The sequence below is a fragment of the Lygodium microphyllum genome, chromosome 1 (assembly GCF_053477565.2).
Source record: "Lygodium microphyllum isolate KBCC chromosome 1, Lygodium_microphyllum_v1.1.10, whole genome shotgun sequence".
Taxonomy (NCBI): domain Eukaryota; kingdom Viridiplantae; phylum Streptophyta; class Polypodiopsida; order Schizaeales; family Lygodiaceae; genus Lygodium; species Lygodium microphyllum.
Window position 1 is genome coordinate 185,570,894 of NC_141135.1, and position 25,413 is coordinate 185,596,306.

The 25,413-nt window shown below is 43.6% G+C and overlaps 1 protein-coding gene across 4 annotated transcripts in view; it reads right to left on the minus strand.

The window, feature by feature from the left end:
* Positions 1-25,413, minus strand: part of LOC148042075 (serine/threonine-protein kinase GRIK1-like) — a 167,102-nt gene that overhangs the window by 42,563 nt on the left and 99,126 nt on the right. For all 4 annotated transcript variants that reach the window (XR_015691928.1, XM_087685260.1, XM_087685251.1 and 1 more), the window contains exon 5: positions 24,809-24,896. Coding sequence is in view for 3 of the 4 variants with exons in the window: in XM_087685260.1 (XP_087541386.1) it covers positions 24,809-24,896 (88 nt within the window). In the remaining variant the exon portion in view is untranslated. The remainder of the gene's footprint in view (positions 1-24,808; positions 24,897-25,413) is intronic.

Consider the following 25,413-nt stretch of genomic DNA (forward strand, 5'->3'; position numbering starts at 1 on the left):
ATGACTTTACACGTTTGTGCTGGGTCTATTGCTTGAAAAAGAAGTCAGAAGTGTATGATGCATTTTTGGCTTTCAGTGCACTTGTGGAAACTCAGTCTGGTTGCAAGATTAAGACTCTCCGTTCGGACCGAGGGGGGGAATACATGTCCTCTATGCTGAATTCTTATTTGCAGCAGAAGGGCATTATCCATCAGTACACTACTGCATATACTCCACAGCAGAATGGGGTAGCAGAGAGGAAAAATCGGTCACTCATGGAGATGGCCAGATGTATGCTGAAGGCAAAGAGTTTGCCTCATAGTTTTTGGATGGAAGCCGTCATGTGCGCTTGCCACATTTTGAACAGATGCCCTACCAAGGCCTTGAAAACCGTCACACCTTTTGAGGCTTGGCACAGCCGCAAACCTTCTGTTGGCCACTTCCGTACTTTTGGGTGTCTTGCATATGCCCATATTTCACAGGTACTTCGAAAGAAGTTGGACAACAAGGCTGTAAAATGCATCTTTATGGGATATAGCAGCGAAAGCAAAGGCTACAGACTCTATGATCCCGTGACCAAGAAGGTTTTTGTCAGCAGGGATGTTGTATTTGATGAAAAATCAGAATTATCCTTGGCTGGTTTTGATACATATCAGGCTGCCCGTGATGTCTTTGAAGGGCTGCTGCCCATCACATTTGGTGATTCAGCTGGTACTTCAGCAAATGAACCTAATGTTCAGCCAGCTGCTCCTATGGAACATGCAGTAAATCAGCACATTGCTGAAACTGAAATTCAGCAGGAACTTGTACACAGTCAGGAAGCAAGACAGGTGCCTAGATGGTACACGCAGACTATGAGAGATAGTCATTTGGAAACACCCTTGGCTGGTCGTACTCGAAGGCAAACTCGACTGCATGATTCAGCACATTCCATGGAGTTGGTTATGGCAGCATGTACTCATGATAATGAGGAGCCTGAATGTTTTGAGGATGCACGACATAGTGTGCATTGGATGGCAGCCATGCAAGCTGAATTGGATTCTATTCATAAGAATCATACTTGGGATTTGGTGTCTTTGCCAGTTGGCAAGCGTGCCATTGGTACGAAATGGGTCTACAAATTGAAAAGGAATGCAGATGGATCCATAGATAAGTACAAGGCACGGCTGGTAGCTAAAGGCTACGCACAGAAAAAGGGCATTGACTATGAGGAGACCTTTGCTCCTACCTCCCGTATGACGACCATTCGGTCTATGATTGCCTTGGCTGCACATTTTGGTTGGAAAGTGCATTAGCTGGATATAAAGACTGCATTCTTACATGGGGAACTTCAGGAAGAAGTGTATGTACAGCAGCCCATTGGTTTTGCAGTTGAAAGCTCAGAAAATTTAGTATGCAAGCTGAAAAAAGCTCTATATGGTTTGAAACAAGCTCCACGAGCTTGGTACGCAAAGATAGATGCTTTCTTGCTTAGTCAGGGGTTTGTAAACAGCCCATCTGAGTCTACCCTTTATGTACATAAAGAGGGGGGATCCATGCTGATTTTGTGTCTATATGTAGATGACCTTTTGCTCACTGGAACACATGCTGATCAGATTTCAGCATTCAAAAATAATTTACAGCAAACTTTTGACATGTCTGACTTGGGTATTTTGCACTATTACTTGGGCATCCAGTTTGTACATGATGCTAGAGGCATTGGATTATGTCAGTCAAGGTACATTGGGCAACTTCTTGAGAAGTTTGGCCTCCAGGATTGCAAGCCAGTTTGTACACCCATGGAACCTGGGCTCAAACTGTCATTACATGATGACAGTGATTTGTTTGATATCCATACTTATGCTCTAGCAGTGGGATGTCTCATCTATCTATGCCACACTCGGCCAGACATACAGTTTGCCGTTTCAGTTTTGAGCACGTACATGCATCAGCCTCGTATGTCGCATTGGCAAGCTGTGAAGCGTGTGTTTCGTTACTTGCAGGGTACTAGAGCTCTTGGATTGCTTTATGGCAAGGGGGGACCACTGCAGTTACATGCTTACAGTGACTCTGATTGGGCTGGTGATTTTGATACTCGTCACTCCACTAGTGGCAATTGTTTCTTTCTTGGCTCGTCATGCATTTCTTGGCTTAGCAAGAAACAATCCACTGTTGCCACGTCGTCATGTGAAGCTGAGTACAAGGCAGCCTTCACTACTGCAGTTGAGTGCGTATGGCTTAGACGCTTACTTGCTGATTTGGATGTATCTGTTACGGAGCCTACTCCTTTATATACTGACAGTCAGAGTGCCATTGCAGTGGCACGGAACCCTGTGTTTCATGCTCGCACGAAACACATAGAGATTCACTACCACTTTGTCAGAGAGAGGCTACATGCAGGCGATATCAGCCTTGTCTACTGTCCTACCACCAGCAATGTGGCAGACATCTTCACCAAAGCTCTTCCACGAGACACATTTGAAGCATTTCGCGATGCTTTGAATTTGACGCCCTTTGGTGGCGGATGATCCTTGTACACTTGATCACTCTTCACTCCAGGGGGGTTTGTTGGGTATCTCACACGCCTTACTTACGCCTACGCTCATATAGGAGTGTGCGGGTGATCACTAGGACACTGGGGCACTTTTTACTCTCGGTAGGAGAGGTTTTTTCCCCCAGATTATGTGTACTATTTTGTATGTGCTTGTGGTGCACACTTACGGGCACTTACTGTGTTCGGGTGTGAACAGCCCCTTATAACCCTAAGGTATAAGGGTTATCATTTGTACTTTCAGCTTACACTCTATTCAGTACTATTGCATTGGGTGTCGTGCTCAACTCTGTCTCTCACTCTCACACTGTCTACTGCACTTCAGCTGCACCTCGATCCTCTCCCATCTGACACATGTAAAGGAGAAGCAATCTCTGCAAAGTGTCTTACAAATCTTCTGTAGTAAGAGCATAGGCCAAGAAAACTACGAACATCATGAACGGTTTTTAAGTCTGGCCAAGAGACAATTGCTTCTATCTTTCTAGGATCCATCTTCACCACATCTTTAGAAACTATGTGCCCAAGGAAGTGAATCTCTTCCAAAAAGAATTCACTCTTCTTACCGTTAATGAGCAATCTGTTACGCTTAAGCTCATTAAAGACTGCAACTAGGTATTTTCTATGCTCCTCTTCATTCTTTGAAAAGATAATCATATCATCAAAGAATGTGCCAACGAAACTTTGACAAGGGCGGAAAATTCTATCCATCATCCTGTTAAACGTAGCAAGAGCATTGGTCAATCCAAATGGCATGACTAAAAATTCATAGAGACCAAATGTCGTTCTAAAAGCAGTCTTATGGATATCCTCTTGCTTGATTCTGATTTGATGGTAGCCACTTTTCAAATCTATCTTGCTAAACATTCCTACTCCTTGTAATCGATCAAGAATGTCATCTATCCTCAGAATCGGAAACCTATTCTTAATCACGTTCTTATTCAAGGCTCTGTAGTCAATACACATTCGCCAAGAGCCGTCCTTTTTCTGAACTAACAACACAGGTGAACAAAACGGAGAACTACTGGGCTGAATTAGTCCCTTCTCTAAAAGCTCATTAACCTATGTCATAATCTCTTTCTGCTACGCCACACTGACCTTGTACAGTGGCCTATTGGGCGGACTAGTCCCTAGAATAAGATCTATGATATGATCTTCAAGCCTCTCAAGGGGTAACTCTCCTAGTAACGAATCTAAGAAACAGTCAATGAATTTATCCAAGAAATCCCTTCTACTTTCATCTAGTACAGACACATTACTGTCAACTTCATTAACTTGCTTTGCAAAAACCAAGTACGCAGAAATATGATTTTTCATTACAGAAGTAATTGCAGAAGCAAAAACAACTGGGACAAACTCTCCTTTAAGCTTCACATCTAACACATGAATCTTGCCCCTATGTACAAGAGTAATCATTCTATTGTAAGTATCCAAGATAGAGTGCTTCCTGTGGCACCATGGGATACCTATCAGAACATCACAGTCCTCTAAAGGCATAATATGAAACTCCTCTGTGTCCACATAGCTCTGATTATGCATACGAAGTTTGCCAAGAATGGGGGTGACAGGTTCAGTATGTCCTAGGCATGCCAAATCAGCCTGTCCAACTAGTGCCATTTCCTCGGGACGTATACCTAGCTTAGCTGCCAATGCTGGTGAGATAAAGTTTGCACGAGCTCCAAGATCAACGAAAATAAGCATTGTGGAATCTCTAATCTTTCCCCAAGCTCTGCACAATTTTGTAGCATCATCAGTTGATTGATCTCCCACCATATTGGGCACTAAGCCAATGATGGGCTTCTTTTTACTTGCCACATCTTTATCCTGCGCATCTTTAAAAGATTATTGTGGGCACTTAGAAGCAATATGGCCTTTCTGCTCACATAAAAAGCATTTACCAGCCATCATTAATGCCTTTCTTTCTTCAAATGATTTGTCAAAAAGTGGGCTCTTTTGTCCTTTACCCTGTTTAAAAGAAGTTTGAGGTTGCTACTGAAATCTTTTCTTCCAAAAAGACTTCTTTGTAAAGCTAGTCTTTTCTAGAAATTGCTTCTTCTTCTTGCCAAGATCCTGCTTAAACTAAGAATCCTTCTTTTCAGTGCCTTTAAGGCTGTCAGCTTTTCCTTTCAACAACGCATTTGCCACACCAGCATTTTCAATTAACTGTACCATATTTGTAACCCTAGTCTTGGTACAATAATCCCTGATGGCTTCGGGCAAGCCGCAACAATACTTTTCAATTTGTTATGATAGGGGCACTGTCCTGTAAAAAGTCACGGGTAAAAGTGCTTCCCAAAATTTCTTATTGTACTCTTCTAAATCCGTACAATTTGCCGCGTCCAATTTATGCCATGCAGTCATGACATCTACTTCAAGCGTGTTAGTTAACCATGTGGCTGCAAACAACTGTTTAAAATGGACCATAAATTTAGGTTTCCATAAATTTAGATTGTTGCTGAAACCATAAATTATAGTAGAAATTAGGTTTCCATAGCCACCTCAAGATATGTGCCTAGTTATTGAAGACCTTGTACTAGATGTAGTACCTCAAGGCAAGAAATTTGGAGCTGATCCAAGAGGTAGCCCATTCTCAAATTTAGTGTGGCCCCCATATGAGAGATTGAAGACCCAATTGTCCTTGGATTGTAGTACAACCAAGAAGCAAATTGACTTTATGATGTGCTGGTCATTCATGGCAGCAATTGTATCTAAGGTTGAAGAAGACCGGCCCGATGTCTCAATGTACTTCAACCTTCAAGTAATACAAGATAAAGAAATACGGCAAGTGGTGCCAGTTGTTTAAGTGGTAAAAAGTTTCCTTTTCAGATTTAAGTATTTATGGCTCGTTGTAATTGTGGTAAATGAGGTCATTCACCACACTTGTCAAGAAGGAAGGCTGGTTTCAAGAGGTGCTGAATAACTCCAGCTCTACTTTAGCCGTATTGGTTGTCTACTTTCCTTTACTCTTTAGGGTACCATTCTTTTCATCTACCTTCTTGACAAGACAATTTGCAATTGCATGTCCTTTCTTCTTATAATACAAGCACTCTCCTTGAAACATTTTCCTGCTTCCCTTTTTCTATTTGTCAATAGTCACCATCACCTTTGGTGGAAGAACCACCTTTGCCTTTTCTGTTGGCAAAGAATACATCTCCACTATTACTTCCTTCTCGAGCTGTTAAGCCACAACTCCCCCTCCATTACTAGTACACAAATTTTCTCAAATGTCAAAGCTTGAGGTCTCATCTGAGTGTTCAGTGTTAGAAGATGGGCATAGAAACCCACTATAAGCAAGGGAGTATAAGGGCAGATGAGTGTGAATAGCCCTAGGGGCAGGGGAAACCCTAACCCTAGCTAGCAAAGGGCTATATAAACAGCCTATGGGTCACTATCAAAGTGTGAGAGAGTGTACCCAAGTTGTACTCTAAGCAACTTAGTAAGCAAGATTTCATTCTTGTACTTTGAGCTCTCTTCTCCCTCTTGTGCACACATTCTACTGCTGCAAACTCTGATTCTCAACATGGTATCAGAGCCATCTCTGATCTCCTCAGCTTTCCTCAGCATCAGTTATCACTAAGTGCACATGAGCTGTCATTTTCTTCATCCTATCCTTCTTTCCTCCATAGCTGCCTGCAACCTACCTCCATTGGAGGACTTGGGGAGGACAAAGGAGGCCATATCAGCTCCTGTTTTCTTCTAGGAACTTCTTCCCTACCTCAGGGCGAATCAGCCTGGAGTAATAAACCCCGGGATTGGTCGACGTCGTGAGCAGCATTGCGTGGATTTCAAAAACGGCGCAGTTCTGGGCAGGCGCATACCTCGTGCTGAAACACGGGCAACAGGCGGCGCAATCTCAGCCACCACCATAGGGCTTTGATAGCCCCCCAAGTGGGCTATCCTCAACTAAGAGGGCTCTGAGAAATTCAACCTCTGCTGGCTGCTACAAGCCAAACCCTAACTATGTTTTTTTGGGCAGCCATAGCCAACAAGCTCCAAGCTTGACATTTTGTCATTTTTACACTCTGAGCTTCATTAACAGTGATTCTAATCATTGAAGCAGAGTCTCTGAAGCCTATTCCAGAGTCTAAAGCTCTTGGGCATGCTCAATGGACATCCCGAAGCATCGGGAAGCCGACTTCCAACCGGGTTCCATTCAAGCACTTCACTAAGCTTGACAATAGTGTTCTTTTAACACTAATCATAAGTCATCAGGTTAATTGCTTGCTGGGCATTCATTAAAACCCAGTGAGTTTTTTATTCCTCTTCATATATTGTTGTAAGGTTATGTGTAAAATTAACACATTGACCATCATGCACAAGAAGTGTAGTGCATACCATGAGTGAATTTGTCTCAAGTACATTGGTCAGTGAAATCAATAGCATGAGTGTCATCGTACTCTCCTCGGAATCATCAGCACAAGCATTGAGATCATAGACAAACCGTGTCCAACACAAGCTTCATCCACTAAGCCGTACCACAAGGAGGAGCCTGAAGTCCAGTCTAGGTTTACTTCATAAAACCTAAAAAGACTATTAAACCACGGAAGAAGCTTGCACATAAGAAAGGACCACCAAAGTCATACTTTGAAATATAACACTTATATGATTTTCAGCCTTTCTCTTCATTGCAACTTTGACTTCACTTTGTCTAATTTGCTTCCGCATTCAGTGAAAAGTTTGTAAGGGACTAGACACTGCCCTTGTCCTAACAAGTGGTAAGACCTTCCCAATGACCACAACATATGCTGATGTCCGTCCTCAAATTCGAAAGTTTGATGGTAAGGATTTCCATCCATGTCCGTCCTCAAATTCGAAAGTTTGATGGTAAGGATTTCCATCCATGGCAGGTACTCATAAAATACAAAATGATGGAGAGAGGGTATTAGCCTCTTATTCAAGGCAGTAGAGCTGTAAACTCTGCAAATATGATTGATATAGAGGATGACCAACATGCTCAAGCAATCATAATGCTACACTTAGATGAATCCCTGATTCATCATGTTGATCAACTAAACGCTGCTAAAGAAAAATGGGATGAGCTTGAAAAGCTCTATGGAGCCACTGGCAAAAATACTAAAATCTTCCTTAAAATTGAATTCTTTAGCTTGGAATATCGTTCAGGAGAAAATTTGGGAAAATTCACTTCTCATATGAAGGGACTTATGGCACAGCTTGCTTCTGTACAAGCTCCAATACTTGAAGAAGATGCTATTGCTATTCTCCTAAAAGCTGTAAAACAGGTATTTCCTACTCTTGTAACCACTCTCACCAACATTCCAGATCCTACTTTGGCAAGTACCATTCAATCCTGTTTGGATGAAGAAAAGAGGAACCACAAAGAAAGCAGCAACAGTCAAGCAACTTCAAATTCCCGTGAGCAAGTATTGGTTCATACAGTTCTCACTAAATGTTCTATCTGTAAGAAAAAAGGACATCTTGTAAACAACTGCTGGAAGAAGTATCCCGAGAAGATCAAATGTAACAAATGCAAGAAGACAGGGCATATCACTAGTAAATGCCCCAATACTCCTGAAATACCCAAAGAATTGGTGGCCAACTATGTCTCCAATTCATCTGAAGATCGACTGTTTTGACTATTTAAATCATCTACCTAAAACAACCTTGTAAGCCTGATTTATAAAGGCATCCCAAAAAGGGGGGGAATCTTTTACATACCTTGTAATCCAATGCCACCTTGGCATTGGGAGGGGTGTTAGAAGATGGGCATAGAAACCCACTGTAAGCAAGGGAGTATAAGGGCAGATGAGTGTGAATAGCCCTAGGGGCAGGGGAAACCCTAACCCTAGCTGACAAAGGGCTATATAAACAGCCTATAGGTCACTATCAAAGTGTGAGAGAGTGTACCCAAGTTGTACTCTAAGCAACTTAGTAAGCAAGATTTCATTCTTGTACTTTGAGCTCTCTTCTTCCTCTTGTGCACACATTCTACTGCTGCAAACTCTAATTCTCAACATTCAGAGCAATTAGAAGTCCATCAAACTTTGGAGGATAAATCTGAAGACACCTCTAAGCTAGCTTGTCACTAATCTTTTGTATCCCATCACTAGCCATGTAGTTGCATAGATTCTTGATCTAGATTATGAATGCTTCAACTATCTCTCTTTACCCTACCACTAGCTGATTTTCCAGGTTCTAAATCCTTATTTGGTTTTACATTTCCTATTGACTCTTCAGTACATTCCAAGCCTCTAATGCTTTTCTTGCATGTTGAATCAAAGTCAAATCACTGTTAGATTAGCTTGTAACTAAGGTTTACAATGCATCTGTGCTCGTTCATTTCCAAGCTCGTAGAATATCAGTATTTGTAGGAATCATTACAATTGAATTTGATGGATTGGGTGTAGGTTGTGGTTGCTTTGGGTCAATTCCCAATACCATCTCTAGAAGCTCATAAGTATCAAGGATAGTTGCAATCTTAAACTTCCACAAAGTGTAGTTTATACCATCTAACTTGCCTTTGTTGAAGGTTGGTGGATGAATCCTAGTGTTTGAATTGCTTGTGCAACAACACCGCTACTTGATGCTCTAGAATTGCTTTTGGATATTAACATTGCTCCTCTTTGTTGTCGAATCCCTTGTCTCTCCCATACCCAAGAGCCCACAGGGCTGTAACACCATATAAAAATTTCACGGAGATGCATACAAAATCTAAGCAAAGAATAGAGAGCACACAACAAATAAGAGAAGAACAATAACTTCTTTTAATTCCAAAGAAACTAACACAAAGATGGCACTGTCCATCCGTATGCTACCACTATGAAGCTTAAATGGAGATCTAGATAGATGATAGATAACGAGCTTAAGGCTAGCTGGAAGAACTTCGACTGGGTAAAAGATAGATAATGATGGCTCTGCAAGGTCTCCTTTCTATAGCCCATGAAGACGGTTAGGTTGGCCTATTCGACCTAACTTATTATAAACCTTCGCTAGTTAGCCAAGGCTTCTGTGGTCCCAAGACTCCCTAAATAGGGATCCCTAATAACTCCCACAACATGCAACCCGATATAGTGTGCCTTGGAGTCACTATCAACTTAACTACTCTATCTAACCCAAAGGCGAGACCCACAAAGGTCATATTTTTGCCATTTGTTCACATAGACTTCATTAGACATACAAGTCCAAACCCAACTAGAGAAGGCTCATAATATGGTCAAACATGCCCACTAGACTACCTTCACAGGCTATAAAAGAAAGACCCCTCCAAAGCCATCATTAATCTATCTTTCACCCAGTCAGAGTTCCTCAAGCTACCCTTAAGCTCTTTGCCTATTATCTGTCTGGATTGCCATCTAAGCTTCACAATGGAAGCGCACCGATGGATAGAGCCATCTTCATATCAGTTCTTTTGAAATTAAAGCACTATCTATTATTCTTATATTTGCTATGTGTTCTCTACTCCTTTCTTTGATTCAATCCACAGTGCCATGTAATTTCTATAGGCTCTTTGATCTTGCTAATACATGCTCGGCCAGACACCTCTTCTGTGGTGGCTTTGTTGTCTTCTTTTATGTAGACTCCTACTCGAGCTCACTAGCAAGCTGCTTTGTGTGTTCTGCGCTATCTATAAGGGACTGGATCCTACAAGATCATGTATGGAAATGGAGCCACTCTTTCTGAATGGAGTGACTTCAATTGGAAAGGTGATGTTGATTCAAGATGGTCCACTACAAGTTAAGCTTTCCCTCTTGAATCAAGAGCTATCCACCGATCGGGAGCTCAAAACTGTGCAGAGTCTCCTGTAAACAGCAGGCTGAAACAGTGTCTGAGAGTGTCAGGGCCTGCAATGCTGAAAACGCAGGCTGGCTGACCCTGGAGATGATGGACAGCAGGCTGAACAGCAGTCTGGGACAGTTTGGAGCAGTCGTCAGCAGCTGAGAGCTGTCACCTACAGCAATGGACAGGCTTAAGATGATGTGGTTGTAGTCGATGATGGCTGGACAACAGATGGAGATGGGCTGCAGGCTGGAAACTGGGCGCCAACAGCAGCAGCAGAGGGTGTGTGGGCTGGTGTAACCTGCAAACAAGGATGATTGCTGAATGGGGGCAGCCTGTCTATTTATAGATGTGGAAGGGCGCCCCGAAAATTAGGGTTTCCACTAAACTTTCTCGAACTACTCCCCGTTTTAGGGTTTCCACTGAACTCTCTCGAACCACTCCCCGTTTTAGGGTTTTACTCTAAAAGAGCATTTTTAGTGTGTTTTGGGGCTGTTTAAGAGGCTAATCAGCAAAGTAATGCATATTTTAGCTCAACAAAAGTCATATGTACAAATTGCTTAATGAAGCTGTGATAATAGGAGTATATGCCAAGAGAACATCGCACCTCTTGTACATTACGAAGATCAAGCCATTCTTGAATTATCCTAATCTTTTCATGATCTATTTTCAAAAGAGATTACATGCCCAAGGCAACTTGTTTTATGCATGAAAATTTTACTCTTTTTACCATTTATCAAGAGTTCATTTTGTCGAAGTAGTTATAGAGCAAACCCTACCTATTCATTCTTAATTAAAACAAGAATATTATCAAAAAAAGTATTGATATATTATCGATGATCTCTACAAATATGCTCCATCGTTCGATTGAGCGTGGCTAGCATACTAGTTAATCCAAAAGGAACCACTGAGGATTCATAAAGACCAAATGAAGTGTGAAAACTAGTTTTGTGTACATTGCATGGTATTTATCCTCATCTGGTAAGAGCCATTCCTTAGATCAATGTGGTTAAAAATCTTTGAGCCTCCTAGATGATTCAAAATGTTGTCAATTCTAGAAATAGAAATTAATTCTTCACAATGATTTTATTGAGGACTCAATAATCAATGCACATCCTGAATGTGTCATCCTTCAGAAGAACTACTTAATAAAATGGTGAGTTATTAGGCCACGATTGAGAAGGTCTTCGATTTTCTTTCTGATTTATTCTTACTAAGGGCAGCTCACATGATGTGGTGCTATATTACAAGGAGAACTACCTAGAATAATATCAATATGGTGGTCTTCTAAGCTAGATTAATAAGAAAGATCTTCCAAAAAACGATATTTATATTTCTCCAAGAGTCTAAGTCGCTCCTAATTTTCAATATTCATGTTATCTTTCACATCATTGACATAAAATAAACTAATAATTGCTCTAGAGACTTGCATATGGCTTATCTTAGGTATGGTATCTCCAAATACTCCAACTTAAATCTCATACTTCTTGCCTTTATTGATGAGTTCTACCTTCTTATTTTAAGATAAGATGGTTAAGGCTATCCTACAATTCTTGGACATACCAACCATCACATCACATCCATCAACATCTGCAATACACAAGGTATCTTCATTGCTATAGCCTTGAATTTAAAATTAGAGCTTACCAATGTAGGGCATTACAGTCTTCACTATGTCACCTTTGTTGGCACTTAAAGCCTAGCAAACTTCAGTCAAAATCTCCTTCATTAGCATTGAAAGCCTAACAAACTTCATCCAAAGTCTCCATCTCTTCATTTTTTAATCCAAGCTCTTTAGCCAACTCCAAGAAAATGAAGCTTTCATTCACTCCAAGGTCTATCAAAAATAGTGTTTGCTTACCTTACAACTGTCCCTAAGCTTTTAATAGTTTACATATCTCTAAAGTGTGATTTGTATTTTCACCTACATACTAACAGTATTAATTATAACCGGTGACTTGGACTTGTTATCGAAAACTTTGCTTTGTCCTTTGTTTGGACATTGCTTTGCTATGTGGCTTGTTTATCTACATTTAAAACACTTCCCTTCTTTTATGAAGCATTGTTTTTCTTCTTCAAAAAGTTGGTTGCCTTGTTAATATACATTGGACTACGATTGAGGAGCATTTGGAGGTGAATAGGGCTTCATCTTCTTTTGATTTATGGATGCTTTTACTATTGTTTTGTCCTTTCTTTTGGGGTCAAGTACTCCTCATGATCAGATACTCTCTTCTTATCATTCTTTTAGATTGGCTTTTTGCCACTATGCTCCATTTTCCATGTCTCAACATGGCCAATGAGTTCCCTGAGACTCAAAAAAATAGTAATGATTAAGAACAATACCAAATTTAAAATGCAAACCTCCTTGGAACTTCCTAAGCTTTTAGAACTACTAATTTTCTTGGAATGTTGAACCTTCAAAAGTAGCTCTTAAAACCTCTTTATGTAGTCATGAAGTGACTCCGTTTTCCTTTACCAAAGCTGATCCCATTTCATTTTTACATCTCTTTTGCAATGAACCAGAAGGAATTAAACTAGTATCATGCAAACAAAGAACTGCCAAGATTTTGGGGCGACGTGCTAGTATTTCAATCCCATCCACCAAGTGTAGACTAGGTCAATCAAATGTAGAGTTGCAAACTTAATCTTCCCTTTTTTCATTTTTTAATACGTAGGACGACCAGATAAGATTTGAAATTTTGACAAATAAACTCAAGAAAAATATCAGAATACCAGAAATAGTCATACATAGTAAAGTTGATCTTCTTTTCATGTTAGTCTTCTTCTTCTTATGCCCTCATCCATGACCTGATCTTAAGGTTTAAGATCATGAAGTGGTCCACAGAGATAAAGATAGAGGGTAAACAAAGTCGACATCTCTGTTGATAACGAGGCCTTCCACAAGAAGGGTGTGACTTTTCATTGCTTGATGAAGGTCCATCAAAAAAGGCACCCAATGACTTTAAATAAGAGAATGGGCTTCGATGCAATCTCTTTCTTTGTCTTGAAGTAGAATAAGATTTTTCGTTGTTCCACACCATAAGGATCCTGGCCGCCCCAAGTGCGCATGAAGTGAGAACGGAGCTCCTAACGAGCTCAAGACTCGCCGTACACCTGGTCCCATCGGCCGCAAAGGGAATGGATGATGGAGTTTCAAAGCTCTACCAAAGTCACCTGTATTGAAAGTCTCTCCCCGCCAAAAACCTCTTGACACCGCGCCTTCCAAATGTGCCATCCAGTAAGACTCCCTACGATCTCCCATACCTCAGAGCGGTCTCCTCTGGGCTCTAGTACCTGGCAAATGGGTAGAGCATCCAAACCAACCACTGCGCACGACCCAGCCTTAATGATGAAGATCGTGTCCTACATCCCAGTCTCATACAAAAGGTGATGGCCCTAGCTGACTGCCTGCCAGCAAAACGCACCCCAAGAGATATATCGAAGGCTGAGTGCTATACAGTGGAGAATGCGGCATTCTCTTTGCCACACGAGTTGCGCTGCCTCACATGACCAAAAACAGTGCTTGGGAGTTTCCAGAGATTGCTATGGGCAGCGTTTACAATCTCCATCCTTCTACATCTGGGCTAACCAACTCCCCACCGCCAAGCCTCCATGTGCCAATAGCCATAAGAAATACGATACCCTCCTCGGCCTCCAGCTATCCCATAGACGACACCAGAAAATCCGTCGGAAAGCATCCGTGATGCTGTGCTCCGCCCAGTACCTAATACGTGAGGGCACCCAGTCCATGTCCTCCTGCATCAAGACGTGTCTGCCAATCCTCGCTGTGTACTCCAAGAACCTCAGTGGCTTCTTGGTAACTGCAATGGCCAGCCATAGCCACTCTCTAGGGTCCATTCCAGCTGATCAAGTGGCTTGCTCTCCCATATCCAAAGGTACCACTCTTGGAACTCCTCCTAGAACACATAAGGGTCCAGACGCCATGTCTTCCCCTGAAGGCCAACCACCCAAATCCTCCTCCATGGAAGGCCAACTATCCCCTCATCCTGCTTCTATCTATCAAGAACCAGACGTCCCTTCTCCTGTACAGTGAAGGTCCCCTGTGGGGCACCACCCACTCTACCTGCCACCTCTAGGGGGATACTTTTTAGCAAAAACCTAGCGGCCCATACCTCACCAGGCTCTACCAGCTCTCGTAACAAGGGGTCAAGCCACTCCTGGAGTATCGCTGTCACAACTCTATAGAAACAGCATTTGTATCATTTATCGTTAATTTGTCTATATAATGATTTATTAAATTTGTTTGCTTTGCACTAATTAGATATAAAGAAAAGTGCATTGAAGCTGGCCACTGATGAGTGGTCACAGGTTATGGTGGACCCACGCGGTGGGTTAGAGAAAAGATAGATCACATATATGGTCCGATTAGGCGCCTATGACCAGAACTCACTCATATCAGGGTTAGACTCGCACAAGAAAAGATTGATGCCTTGAAGTGTGGGCTAGATCCGCCAGAACAGACAGTTACAATCAACAAGATGGCATGATCATGAAATGCTTGTACAATGTGCATGTGTGGGCTGAAAGCTTGAAATGCACATTTCTTTGCATAGGAAAGTCACATGAAGATTCTGATACCGTTTTTGCGATGTATACGGAAAAAGCTTTCATATAACACCCATATTGGGAGGGTCCCTAAATTTTAGGAGCCTCGAATTAGCCTAAAAATGCTAGTCCTAAAAAAATAGGGATGTCATTCTAAAAATAGTAAATTCTGTACTCTGACTGTGCTTACTAAATTTGGTTGTTTCTATTCTTGACAATATTCAGCCCAAAAAGGAAGGCCATAGAGAAGAGACAAGTGTCAAGACACTTGTCACACAAGTTTTCAAGTGTCCTACCACTTGTCACATCTCATGACATGTGGCTGGACACTTATCTTGTGCTACTTCACTTTTCCCTTTTGTACTAGCTTTTCCCTCTCCTATAAATAAGAGCTCGTTTTTCTTCATTCAGCATCATTTTTCTTTGCTGTAAACTCATGTACAGCACCCACAGATAGCCAGAAACTGGCCCCATCCATCCCCATCATCATCCCCCACTTCTCCATTATCAAATTCCTCCATATTCCCTCTTCTATCACTGCTGTTTTACAGGACAGCAAGCTTGTAAATTCATTACAGCACCTCCTTCTCGAGCTCTTTCTTCCATTTTAGCAACAAGAAGCAAGCCCTATCCATGTACTGCTAATCAACAATGGAGAAAGGCTGATTTCCCCTCTTTCTTCTCTCATACTGTAAAGAAATCAATTCTTATCATTGCATAATAGATAATGCATGTGTGTTTGTACATCTTTGCATGATCTTGTGAGAGTGAGAATTACTTCTCCTCACTCTCAGGTTGATTGTAACTGAGCTCTTCCCTAAGGGACTTGGGTTGAGCAGAAATACATTCCTTCGCCCATCTTCAACCCTCAATCTTGTCTCCATTACTTTTACATTTTCATGGCTGTAATTTTGTGAGTAATTTTCATTTTCAGCTTTAAGTGTTCATTCTCTTTTATATTAAATCTCGAAAACAAGTGAATATCATAATTGTTAAGCATACTACGTTGTTCGGGGCATTTACAATCGCAGCGTCAATCTCCCTCCTCCTCAACTCCGCTCCTCTCTGGCAACCTGATGCCCATTGCAATACCTCCTGGTCCGCCATCTTGTACACCTCTCGCCAAGTCCTAATGGTACGAGTTGGGCCAGCCTCCTAACCAACCCACCGGATGTGGGAACACTCGCCAATCTGTACCCCCTCCCTATCTCTAATCTGGGTTTTCCATATCACCAGTTGGCGGTCTATCTTCTCCTCGCAACTTGGGGGGCTTTGAATAAGGGCCGTATGGAGGTCCTGCCACACACGAAGTAGGCTACGAAGCAAAGAGGATTTGGGGGGCGTGATTTGGGCTGTCGTGAAGATCCATCTCAAGGACGGCCTCTAATCACTGCCAAGCCTCGGTCTGCACTCCTCGAGGCCCTCGTGCAATAGGACCTTCCATGTCTACCCTCCTGGTATGAGACTGCGGACTACTAGCTTGCCCAAAAGGGCCAGACTCTGATACTCTAGGTCTATGATGCCAATCCCTCCCTCTAACCGATACCGGATGATGGTCATTCACGCCACCTTGGTCCTGGAGTCCCTAGATCCATCTGACCCGGCCCAAAGGAAGTTCCACGCACTAGGTGGTAAAGCTAAACTATGCACAACGAGGAGAAACACCAACACGAGGTGATGTACCAAGCCATCGCTAGAAGGACCTAGTTGACCACCAGTGCTCGGCCCGCTAGGGAAAGGTAAGCAGTGCTCAAGTAGATTAGCTTCCTCCGAATAGAGTCCAGGACTCGAAGAAATTGCTGGTCTGGAGTAATGTCAAGTCCCACCTAGAACCCTAGGTAATGGACGGTCTGCCCTCTGCACACCCATCTAAATCCCAAGTGAATGCCCCACTCTGTGCTAGAGTCTAGGTCTGTAAGGAAACCGATTTTCGCTCCTGCTGCAGTGCAAAACACCCCAAGAGCTAGTCTCACTCTCTCCAGCATCAACTCATCGTCCTCTATGTAGAGTGGTGTGTCATCTGCACACTCTTAAGTCTAACAGCTATGTCTCCTCTCTCACTGAAAGTCAGAGGCCGCGTAACCCACTCACACATGACCTAAGGAAATGGGACATCGCCTCTGCAAAGAGTAGAAACAGATACGAGGCCAGAGGGAGCCCTGCCGGACCGATATCTCCAATCGAAACTCCTCTCCTCGCCTACCACCTATAAGAACCCTGCTGGTAGCCAACCTATAAAGTGCGGAGACCCCACCAATCCATGCCTGGAGGAAGCCCAACCTCACCATGGTACCCTCTAAGAAGTCCCAGTCCACCCTGTCATAGGCTTTCTTGAAGTCAAGGAGTAGTAGCGTCAGTCCCTGACCACTGTTCTGGGCCCACTCTGTCACCTCAAAGAAGGTGAAGACATTGTCTAGGATGCTTCTATCCTCGACAAAGGCTATCTGTGTCATGAATAATGTCTCGAAGCACAGGGCGAAGACGCCTACCAGTCATCTTTACCAGTGCCTTATAGGCCACTGACAACAGGATAATCAGTCTCCACTAGGATAGCTCCAAACTGTCTCCCCCTTTGGGGAGGATACTTTGATAAGACCTGCCAATAGACTCCTTGGCATCCATCTTGAGCTGAAAGTCTCCTGGAAGGCCAGCAGTAGGGGGTCCTTTACCACCTACCAATACGTAGTGAATAAGACTTTAGAGAGGCCGTCTTCTTTCAGGCATTTCTACCTGTCCTATGTATGAAAAGCCTCCTCTAGTTCCTTCTCTGTGAAGGGGGCTAGGAGGGAGCATCCCATCTCCTCTGTGACGAGGGACGGGATGTGATCCCAGACCTACTGTCTACATTGTTGTCCTCTGGCTGAGGTTGTCTCTTGCTGGAAGAGATGTATGTAGTACTCTAGGCCGGTAATGGCTGCTCGTACGCACACCCCCCACTGCGTGGAGGATGCGAATCCCCTAGTGCCTCCTGTAGTAATCTCTACGTGGCTGCTAGGTCCCACTGCGGAGTGCTCTCTCCTCCTCCCAGCTCTACTGCCTAGCCTATAGGGCTACCTCTTGGCAGATACTGCTCGACTCACCTAGGACCTCTACAACCTTCTCTGTGATCCAGTCCCTCCTGCCCCACTCGCTAGTCCAAATCTGCTCAACCTGACTCTTCACCTCCTCCCTCCTATATCCAAATCAGGGATTCGACACGATCGTGTGTCTAGGACAGATGCTAGGGGGTCAAGTGTCAAGAGAATCGCACACAATGGTGCCAACCAACTACCCTACCTGGCCTCCATAAGAGCATCCCCACTCTCCCACATAGAACCTGTCCAGCCGCTCCAGCAGGACTCCTAGCTGCCTATATCCCGAAGAGAAATTCAGTGACCTCTCCCTCCTGTGGAAAGCAAGGTCTCTCCAAGCATCACGTGCACCTACTACCAGTAGGAAGACCTTCCATACCTCCTGCTCCTCCCCAACCATGCCCTGGTAGTTTCTGCCCCTACCCTGCCGACCCTCTAAGGCTTCCAGGTTGTTGAAGTCTCCTCCAACAATCCAAGGGTCCAAGGCACATCCAGAGCACTCTTCTTGCCACAATCGTCCCATGGTCCCATACACAGGCAATGAGGCTTGGGCCAATAGAGGTGCATACGTCTCCATTCTTGTAGTAGGCACCGATGGCGTGCTCCCAGTAAGTGTATGAGCTACCTAAGAGTACCTTCTCTACCCACTAGGCCTAGGTAGGAGTGAGCTTGTACTCCTGTAAAAGTAAAATGTTGACCTGTCCAGCAAGGGCCAGGCTGCAACTCTTGTCGAACAATCAACTTCCTAGAACCACGTGCTCCACTGTAGTAGAGACTGTTCACATTCCAGGATGCAAGATGTATAATCATGGGGAAACCTGACCAAACAAACATCTATTCAGTGTGGAAGCTACTGACGAAGAAGAAGAGCTATGAGGCATGCAGGTTCGCTTTGCTGTAGGACTGGACGGTAAACTCCATTCCCCCATGGTGGCCCTCACACGGGACCATGGGGGTGATGGATGCACCTCGAGATACCACCAGCACATCTATCAACCACCAGGCTGAAAGGCGGGACTTTATACGCACTGGTAGAACCGGGCCACTTGTGCCAAAGGCCACTCGATCACATCCATTGGAGCTCTCCACTGCAGAGGGACTCGAAAGATAATGCTCAAATGTGGAACCTCGACCCCAACCCACCGGTTAATGTCCATCATGCCTCCTGGCCACTACTGGGAAAAAAGTGCTAGTCCTCCTCCCATTCATTGGGAGATGTGGTCTGCCACCTGGCTCTTCACCTCCTCCTCTATCTGTGTCATCGTCCAGTCTCCTATATGAGCGGTCTAAAGGAAGAAAACGTAGTTTGGTCCATCCGGTGGTGCTAGTAGATGGACCTTACAGCTCCTCGACTTACATACCATGAAGATTCCCACCTCCAAAGGTAGTGGGAACTCTCCACGCTCTGCAACTCTCAGGTAAGACCACAGCTCACTACGAAAGAACTCATGTGGTACCAATTGCGCCTATCTTGGGAAAGTGTGTCGGGCAACCTTGCCGAATGAGCTGGTAGCTGTATGGAGAGGGCTACGCTACGAGAGGAGGATATCGGCGTGTGGGGCTCCTCACCTCCTGTGGTGGGGGGATGGGTGGAAGGGGGGTCCCTTGTACTTGGTGGAGATCAAGGGGACTAGTCAGCGGGGGGGATGGTGGGGAGGAGAAGGATCGAGGGATGGGGGGTTGATCGAAGACACAAGGCGGGTGTGTGTGTGTGTGTGTGTGTGTGTGGGGGGGGGGGGGGGGGGGGGGGGGGGGGGCGGTGGGGGTGGGGGTGGAAGCGCCAAGGGAGAGAGGGATGAGGGGGATGTGGGCCCTCGAGTGAGGTCTGTGATGCCTCCGTGGATGTGGATGTGTAGGCCTATGGTCCTATCGGGTGGGTCGAGAAGGAGAGGACCGCTTGGTGTTCTGTCGAGGGGGCAACACTCACCTACTCCCTACTGCCATGGCTGTGTCTGCAGGGCTGACTGCGGCCCCCCTGCCGTCTCCCTCTCTGACGTCTCTAGACCCGTGTAAAGCCATCTGCGTCCACCTGTGGGCCTGTTGACGAAGCCACCTTGGCTCCGAAGCGTGTGCAATCTACTACCTAATACCCAAAGTCATGGCAACGCAAAAATGCCCTGGCTGCCCAGTCACAATAACCTGTTTCCTGAAGGAGTGTCCTATTGCCTCAATCTCTAGAAACTGTGATATATTCTTTGTCTCTTTCACTGCCACCCGTACCTTTGGGACACCTGCGGTTGTCACTGCATCCACAAAAGAAGCAGAAAGGACGGTGCCAAAGAGTCATCCAAAGTCTTCCACTAACTCGCGATACTCGATCGCCAGTCCGAGAAAGAGTTGGGTGGCTAGGTGTCTAAGGAAACTGTTGTGGAGAACGAATGCCTCCACTTTAAAGCCATTGTACTAGGGGACCATGTAGATGACCCCCTTCGTGGAAGCATAGGGTGAACTAGCTAGTAGCTCATGGGTTGTGTCTGCTAAGGTGAGTCGTACCATGAAGATCCCTCGACCCATGAGAACTACCTCCATGATCTGCACTGTGCCGATGTGCAAAGTGGAGTGAAGCCAGTCCCGAAGCTGGACCCTTGATGGGAAATGTCCTACTACCTGACCAAAGATCGTTATTTCTTTTAGCTCCAGCTCTATGGCACGAACGGCTGAGAGCTATTCCTCAGAGAGGATGACGCACAAGGTATTTTATTGGGGCACTCGCAGAATGCACCGGCATCTGACCAGAGATTTCCATTGCACGTCCCTGCTGAGAACCTAGCAAACACTCTACTGTGATGCCGGAGGGGGGAGAGTTGCTACAGATGGAGGGAGCAACAGAGAGGGAATGCTGTTTTTCGGGCGGTGGAGGAGTGCTGGACTCCACATAGTATGGTTGGCTCCCAACGAGGATATATGGGTGGCCTACCGGACGGAGCTGCCAGGTGAGGAAGGCTGAGACAGCATGGGGGGGAAGGGGTGTGTGTTATGGCATGTCGAACTGGGAGAGGGTAGGCACGAATGGCGGGCAGGAGCGCTAGAGGAGGGGGCACGAATGGCGGGCAGAAGCGCTGGGAAAGAAGACACAATAGCAAGTAGGCAGGAGGGGCGACGCGATGGCATGACAGGAGGGGGGGAGAGGAGGTGCGATGGCGCGGGCAGCAGTGTGTTGGCAAGGATGAGCGGTCTTTTCTTGCATGTCCTGATGTGGTCTGAACAACAATATATCAACATGACTATCTTCCTATTTTTCAAATGGAAGAAGAGATCGAGAAGAAGATATTGCAACGAATTCTTAGGTCTATTGTCCTACAAAACAACAAGGTAAAAAAGAGGAAATATAGAGGTATTCAATAATGGAGGAGTGAAGGATGACGATGGAGATGCATGAGAGCAACTTTATTAGGCTATCTTTAGATATTGTATAAGAGTCTACAACCAAGAAAGGCAATGAAGAATGAGAAAAAAACGAGCTCTTTGTAGAAGAAAGAGAAGAGCTGGTGCAAAAAGGAAAAGTAGAGTAGTACAAGATAAGTACCCAACCACATATCAAGAGGTATGACAATCCATGGGACACTTGGAAGTATCCAATCACATGTAATGAGACGTAACAAATAGTGGGACACTTGGAATCTTATGTGACAAGTGTCCTGACACGTGTCTCTTCTCTATGGCTTTCCTTTTTGGGCTAAAAACTCTCAAGAATATAAACAATCAAACTAACCGTCAAGAATACAAACAACCAAATTTAGTATGCACTGCTAGAACACAAAACTTACCATTTTTAAAATGTCATCTCTATTTTTTAGGACTAACATTTTTAGGCCCATCCAAGGCTCCTCAAACTTAGAGATCTCCTAAAATTTAGGAAACCCCCAACATACGTACCATGTAAAGCTTTTTTCGAGTACATCACAAAAACAGCACTAAACCCATATGACTTTTCTATGCAAAGATATATGCATTTTAAGCTTTCAGCCTACACATGCACATTATAAAATCATTTCACGATCATGCCATCTTGTTGATTGTAATTGTCTATTCCAATGGATCTAGCCCACACTTCAAGATATTAATCCTTTCTATGTGCAAGTCCAACCTTAATATGCTTGAGTTCCAGTCACAAATTCCCAATCCGGTCATATTTATGGAAGTGTGTACTATCTTTTCTTTAACCCCTTACATGGGTCCACTATAACCTGTAACCACTCATCAGTGGGGCTAGCTCTAATGCACTTTTCTTTATATCTAGTAAGTGCAAAAGAAATAATAATAATAAATAAATAAATATACAAATTAATAAAAGGGATACAATTTTATTTTCTATTATGTTGTGACAAGGCAAATGGTGGAAGTGTTACTCTGGCTCATAGGTGTTATCACCATAACTAGTGGTCTCTCCGCTACCTGCCATCCATCATAGAATTCTCTTCCCAATCCATCCAGTCTTGCAAGTGGATTTCTTCTCATGTTGTAAAGGCTAGGCCGCGATCTCTACTCCATATACAAGTGCCAACGTGACCAATGTATCAAAAAGCCAGTTTGATATGTGGTCCTTGAAACTATGCTTGAAACTATGCACATGTGCATTTGTCTCTGAAGTGCGCCTACTGCCACAAAACCTCCTACTACCTAGCGCCGCAAAACCTCCCGCTAGCCTAGCAGGCTAGCCTCTACCACCTCTTGCACAGAGAACTATGGCCCTTTAAAGGCCACTCCCAAATACACATATTGGGAAATCTCAACAAGTTTTCTACCAAAAGTGAACCTCAGCTCTGACCTGTTCATCAAAGCTTTTAAATTGGTGTTCAACTTCTTGACCTTCATATTTCCAAGATTCACTAAAAGATCTTTGTCTATGAAAAAGGTCTATAGGACATTCAATTGTTGTTGTAAACCCATAGGGGAATTTCAGATAAGTACAATTGCATCTGCATACCATAGGACGGGTATCAAAATCCCATGAAGGCCTCCTAGTCTTTATATGCAGTCGGCCACCTCATCGATGTAGAGACGAAACAAAAGGGATAAGAATGGGTACCCCTGTTTCACCACGATAGTGTTGATCACTCTAATTGACAGTCCTCTGGTCTCTGTACCCTACCACTCATTGACTCATATAAACCATATACATCCACTATAGATTCTTCAACACTCTTATGTCCTGCACCTGCAACCTCCTCATAATCCTAGCTCGTGGTACAATGTCAATGGTGTTGCAAAGATTCACAAAACAACAATAGATTCTCTTCTTGTGTGCTCTTCCCTTCTCTAGACTTTATGATAGCTCCAAGCATAAGTGCATGATCCAATGTAGTGTATTCTTCATGAAACCAACTTTCCCTATAACTCTTGTGTTCCTCTGTCTATACCCAGCAACTCAATTTGTACTGGATAAAATATTGACATATACACTTGGCTGCACAATGGCAGATCTTAGCTTCAGGATGGCAGAGATTTATCGGGTATCAGTAACGGCATTAAGGTCAATAATTTAGAGGTGATATGGTGTGCTGAAATGGTTTTTTAACCAATTCAGAATTGAGAAGAGAGATTGTCATAATGGTCCAGTACCTCAAAGCCCTAATGATAATTGCTGCAAATCTGACCCAAAACTCATCCCCATGCCTCTGTCACTAATTTGATCAAAGCTCCATTTGATGCTTGGCTAGTAGGGGCCACCCCACTGTGGTCTAAAGCAGTAGCTTCTATGCTCCTCACTTGAAACCAGGCCTTTAGGCTTTGACAATTCATTTCACCAACCAAGCTTTATTGTGGCAATCAAGATCAATGAGCTCAAGCCACCTCTAAATCTAGGCTGAATGATGATCTCCCAAGCTACCTTTGCTCTAGCTTGGTTGGCATCTCCTCCTAATCAGATAAATTTCTGAATGAGACACTTCACCTAGTCATATAGAATCTAGGGAAAACAAAATGATGCACCCCATGATTGCCAAACGAACAAATTCTTGTATCTAACGCTTAACAAAACACAAGCCAGTTATTGCTCTGAAGAAATGTCTCTTTTCACATGCCAACCATGATATCTCACTGAGGTACCTCAAGGAAACTAGGTGAAGCACTTTGGGGGTCCTCAGTCAGCTGTTACAAGTCGCAAGCCAAGAAACCACAGGACTTGTGCCAATAAGACACCTAAACCTAAACAAAGAATCTCCATGGCTGTCACAAAAGCTCTATGGTTGCCTCTCATCCCTATCCAAGTAGATTGTTGTATCATCAGCAAATTCCATGTCCAGCAGCCTAATCTCTATAATACCTATCTGTTAGTCTATCTTGCTCTACCCTAGAGTTCTAGCTACACAAAAGGTATAAAAGAACATGACTCTGGTCTCCCCAAGGCTCACTGTGAGGTCTCTAGCCTGTGCATTGACTTGTGTATCAAAACCAAGGAATAGGCAACCTGTAGCTATACCAACCTACAGTTAAGTCAAGAGAATCTGTCTAGAGAAAGTACCTGAGAGTTGTACAGTGCAGGGTACCATTCAGACATAAGAAACAGTGGGTAAAAGTGGAAATAGCAGCAAGGGTAAGAGGCAGTCAACAGTTGTCATGAGACATACACTCGTAGTCCTACAAATGAAATGTGTGCAGAATACAACGTGGACAAAGTAAAAAAAGAAGAACATTAGGAGAGCATGGAAGAAAGGGTTCACCAGTTCAATGTGAAGATGCAAAAAGGCCCGGAAGGAAACCGATGCATTATCATGCTCAAGTACAAGGCAAAAGGAGTGATATCTCTCATAGAAGGTAAAGGATTGATGCCTCAATTACTGTTCCATAAAGTTCACATGTTACCACCAGCTTTCTCAACTTCAGCTCCAACTCCTAACCCTCTCCATGAGTTAAGGAAGAAAATTCTTACTAATTTCCATACCTAGAAAATAAAATTTAGATCAAGCAAGCACAAGTTGAAGAGCAATACCCAAATATAAACGGTCAGACTCAGGATCATCAATAACCTCGATGAGCTTGACAATGTTCGGATGGTGCAGTTCTCTCAAAATGGATACCTGTTAAAGGACAAGTTACACCACCACTTGAGAGCCATATCCTAAACCTGAAAGCTAGAACATACCATCTCTTACTTTCAGGGACTACATCAAACCAAAGAATCATAAAATTGAAGGAAATATATGAGCAAGGAACTGAAAAATAAAAGAAGCATGACATGCAGAGTTTTTAGTTCTGAAATGGACAAAAACTCCACCAAAAACTTATGTGATTGCATTACAAAACTGCTTTACTCAAGGTTACTAATACAGAAGATACAGTCCATATGATTCACATGTAATAATGGGACTGTTCATAAGAGATTTAAGATACTTTAACATATGTTTCCAAACTCTGTAACAATATACCACATTAATTAATTAACAGACATTAACAGTGGCCTTTGCTTAAAAGACTTATTTGGGAACCACCCTTTACCATTGTCTATTTGGATGTTTGGTAAAAACAGATTATACCTGATTCTTGGAAAGCGGGTGTTATCAAATTGCTACCTAAGGTGCCCTCGCCTTCCCCTCC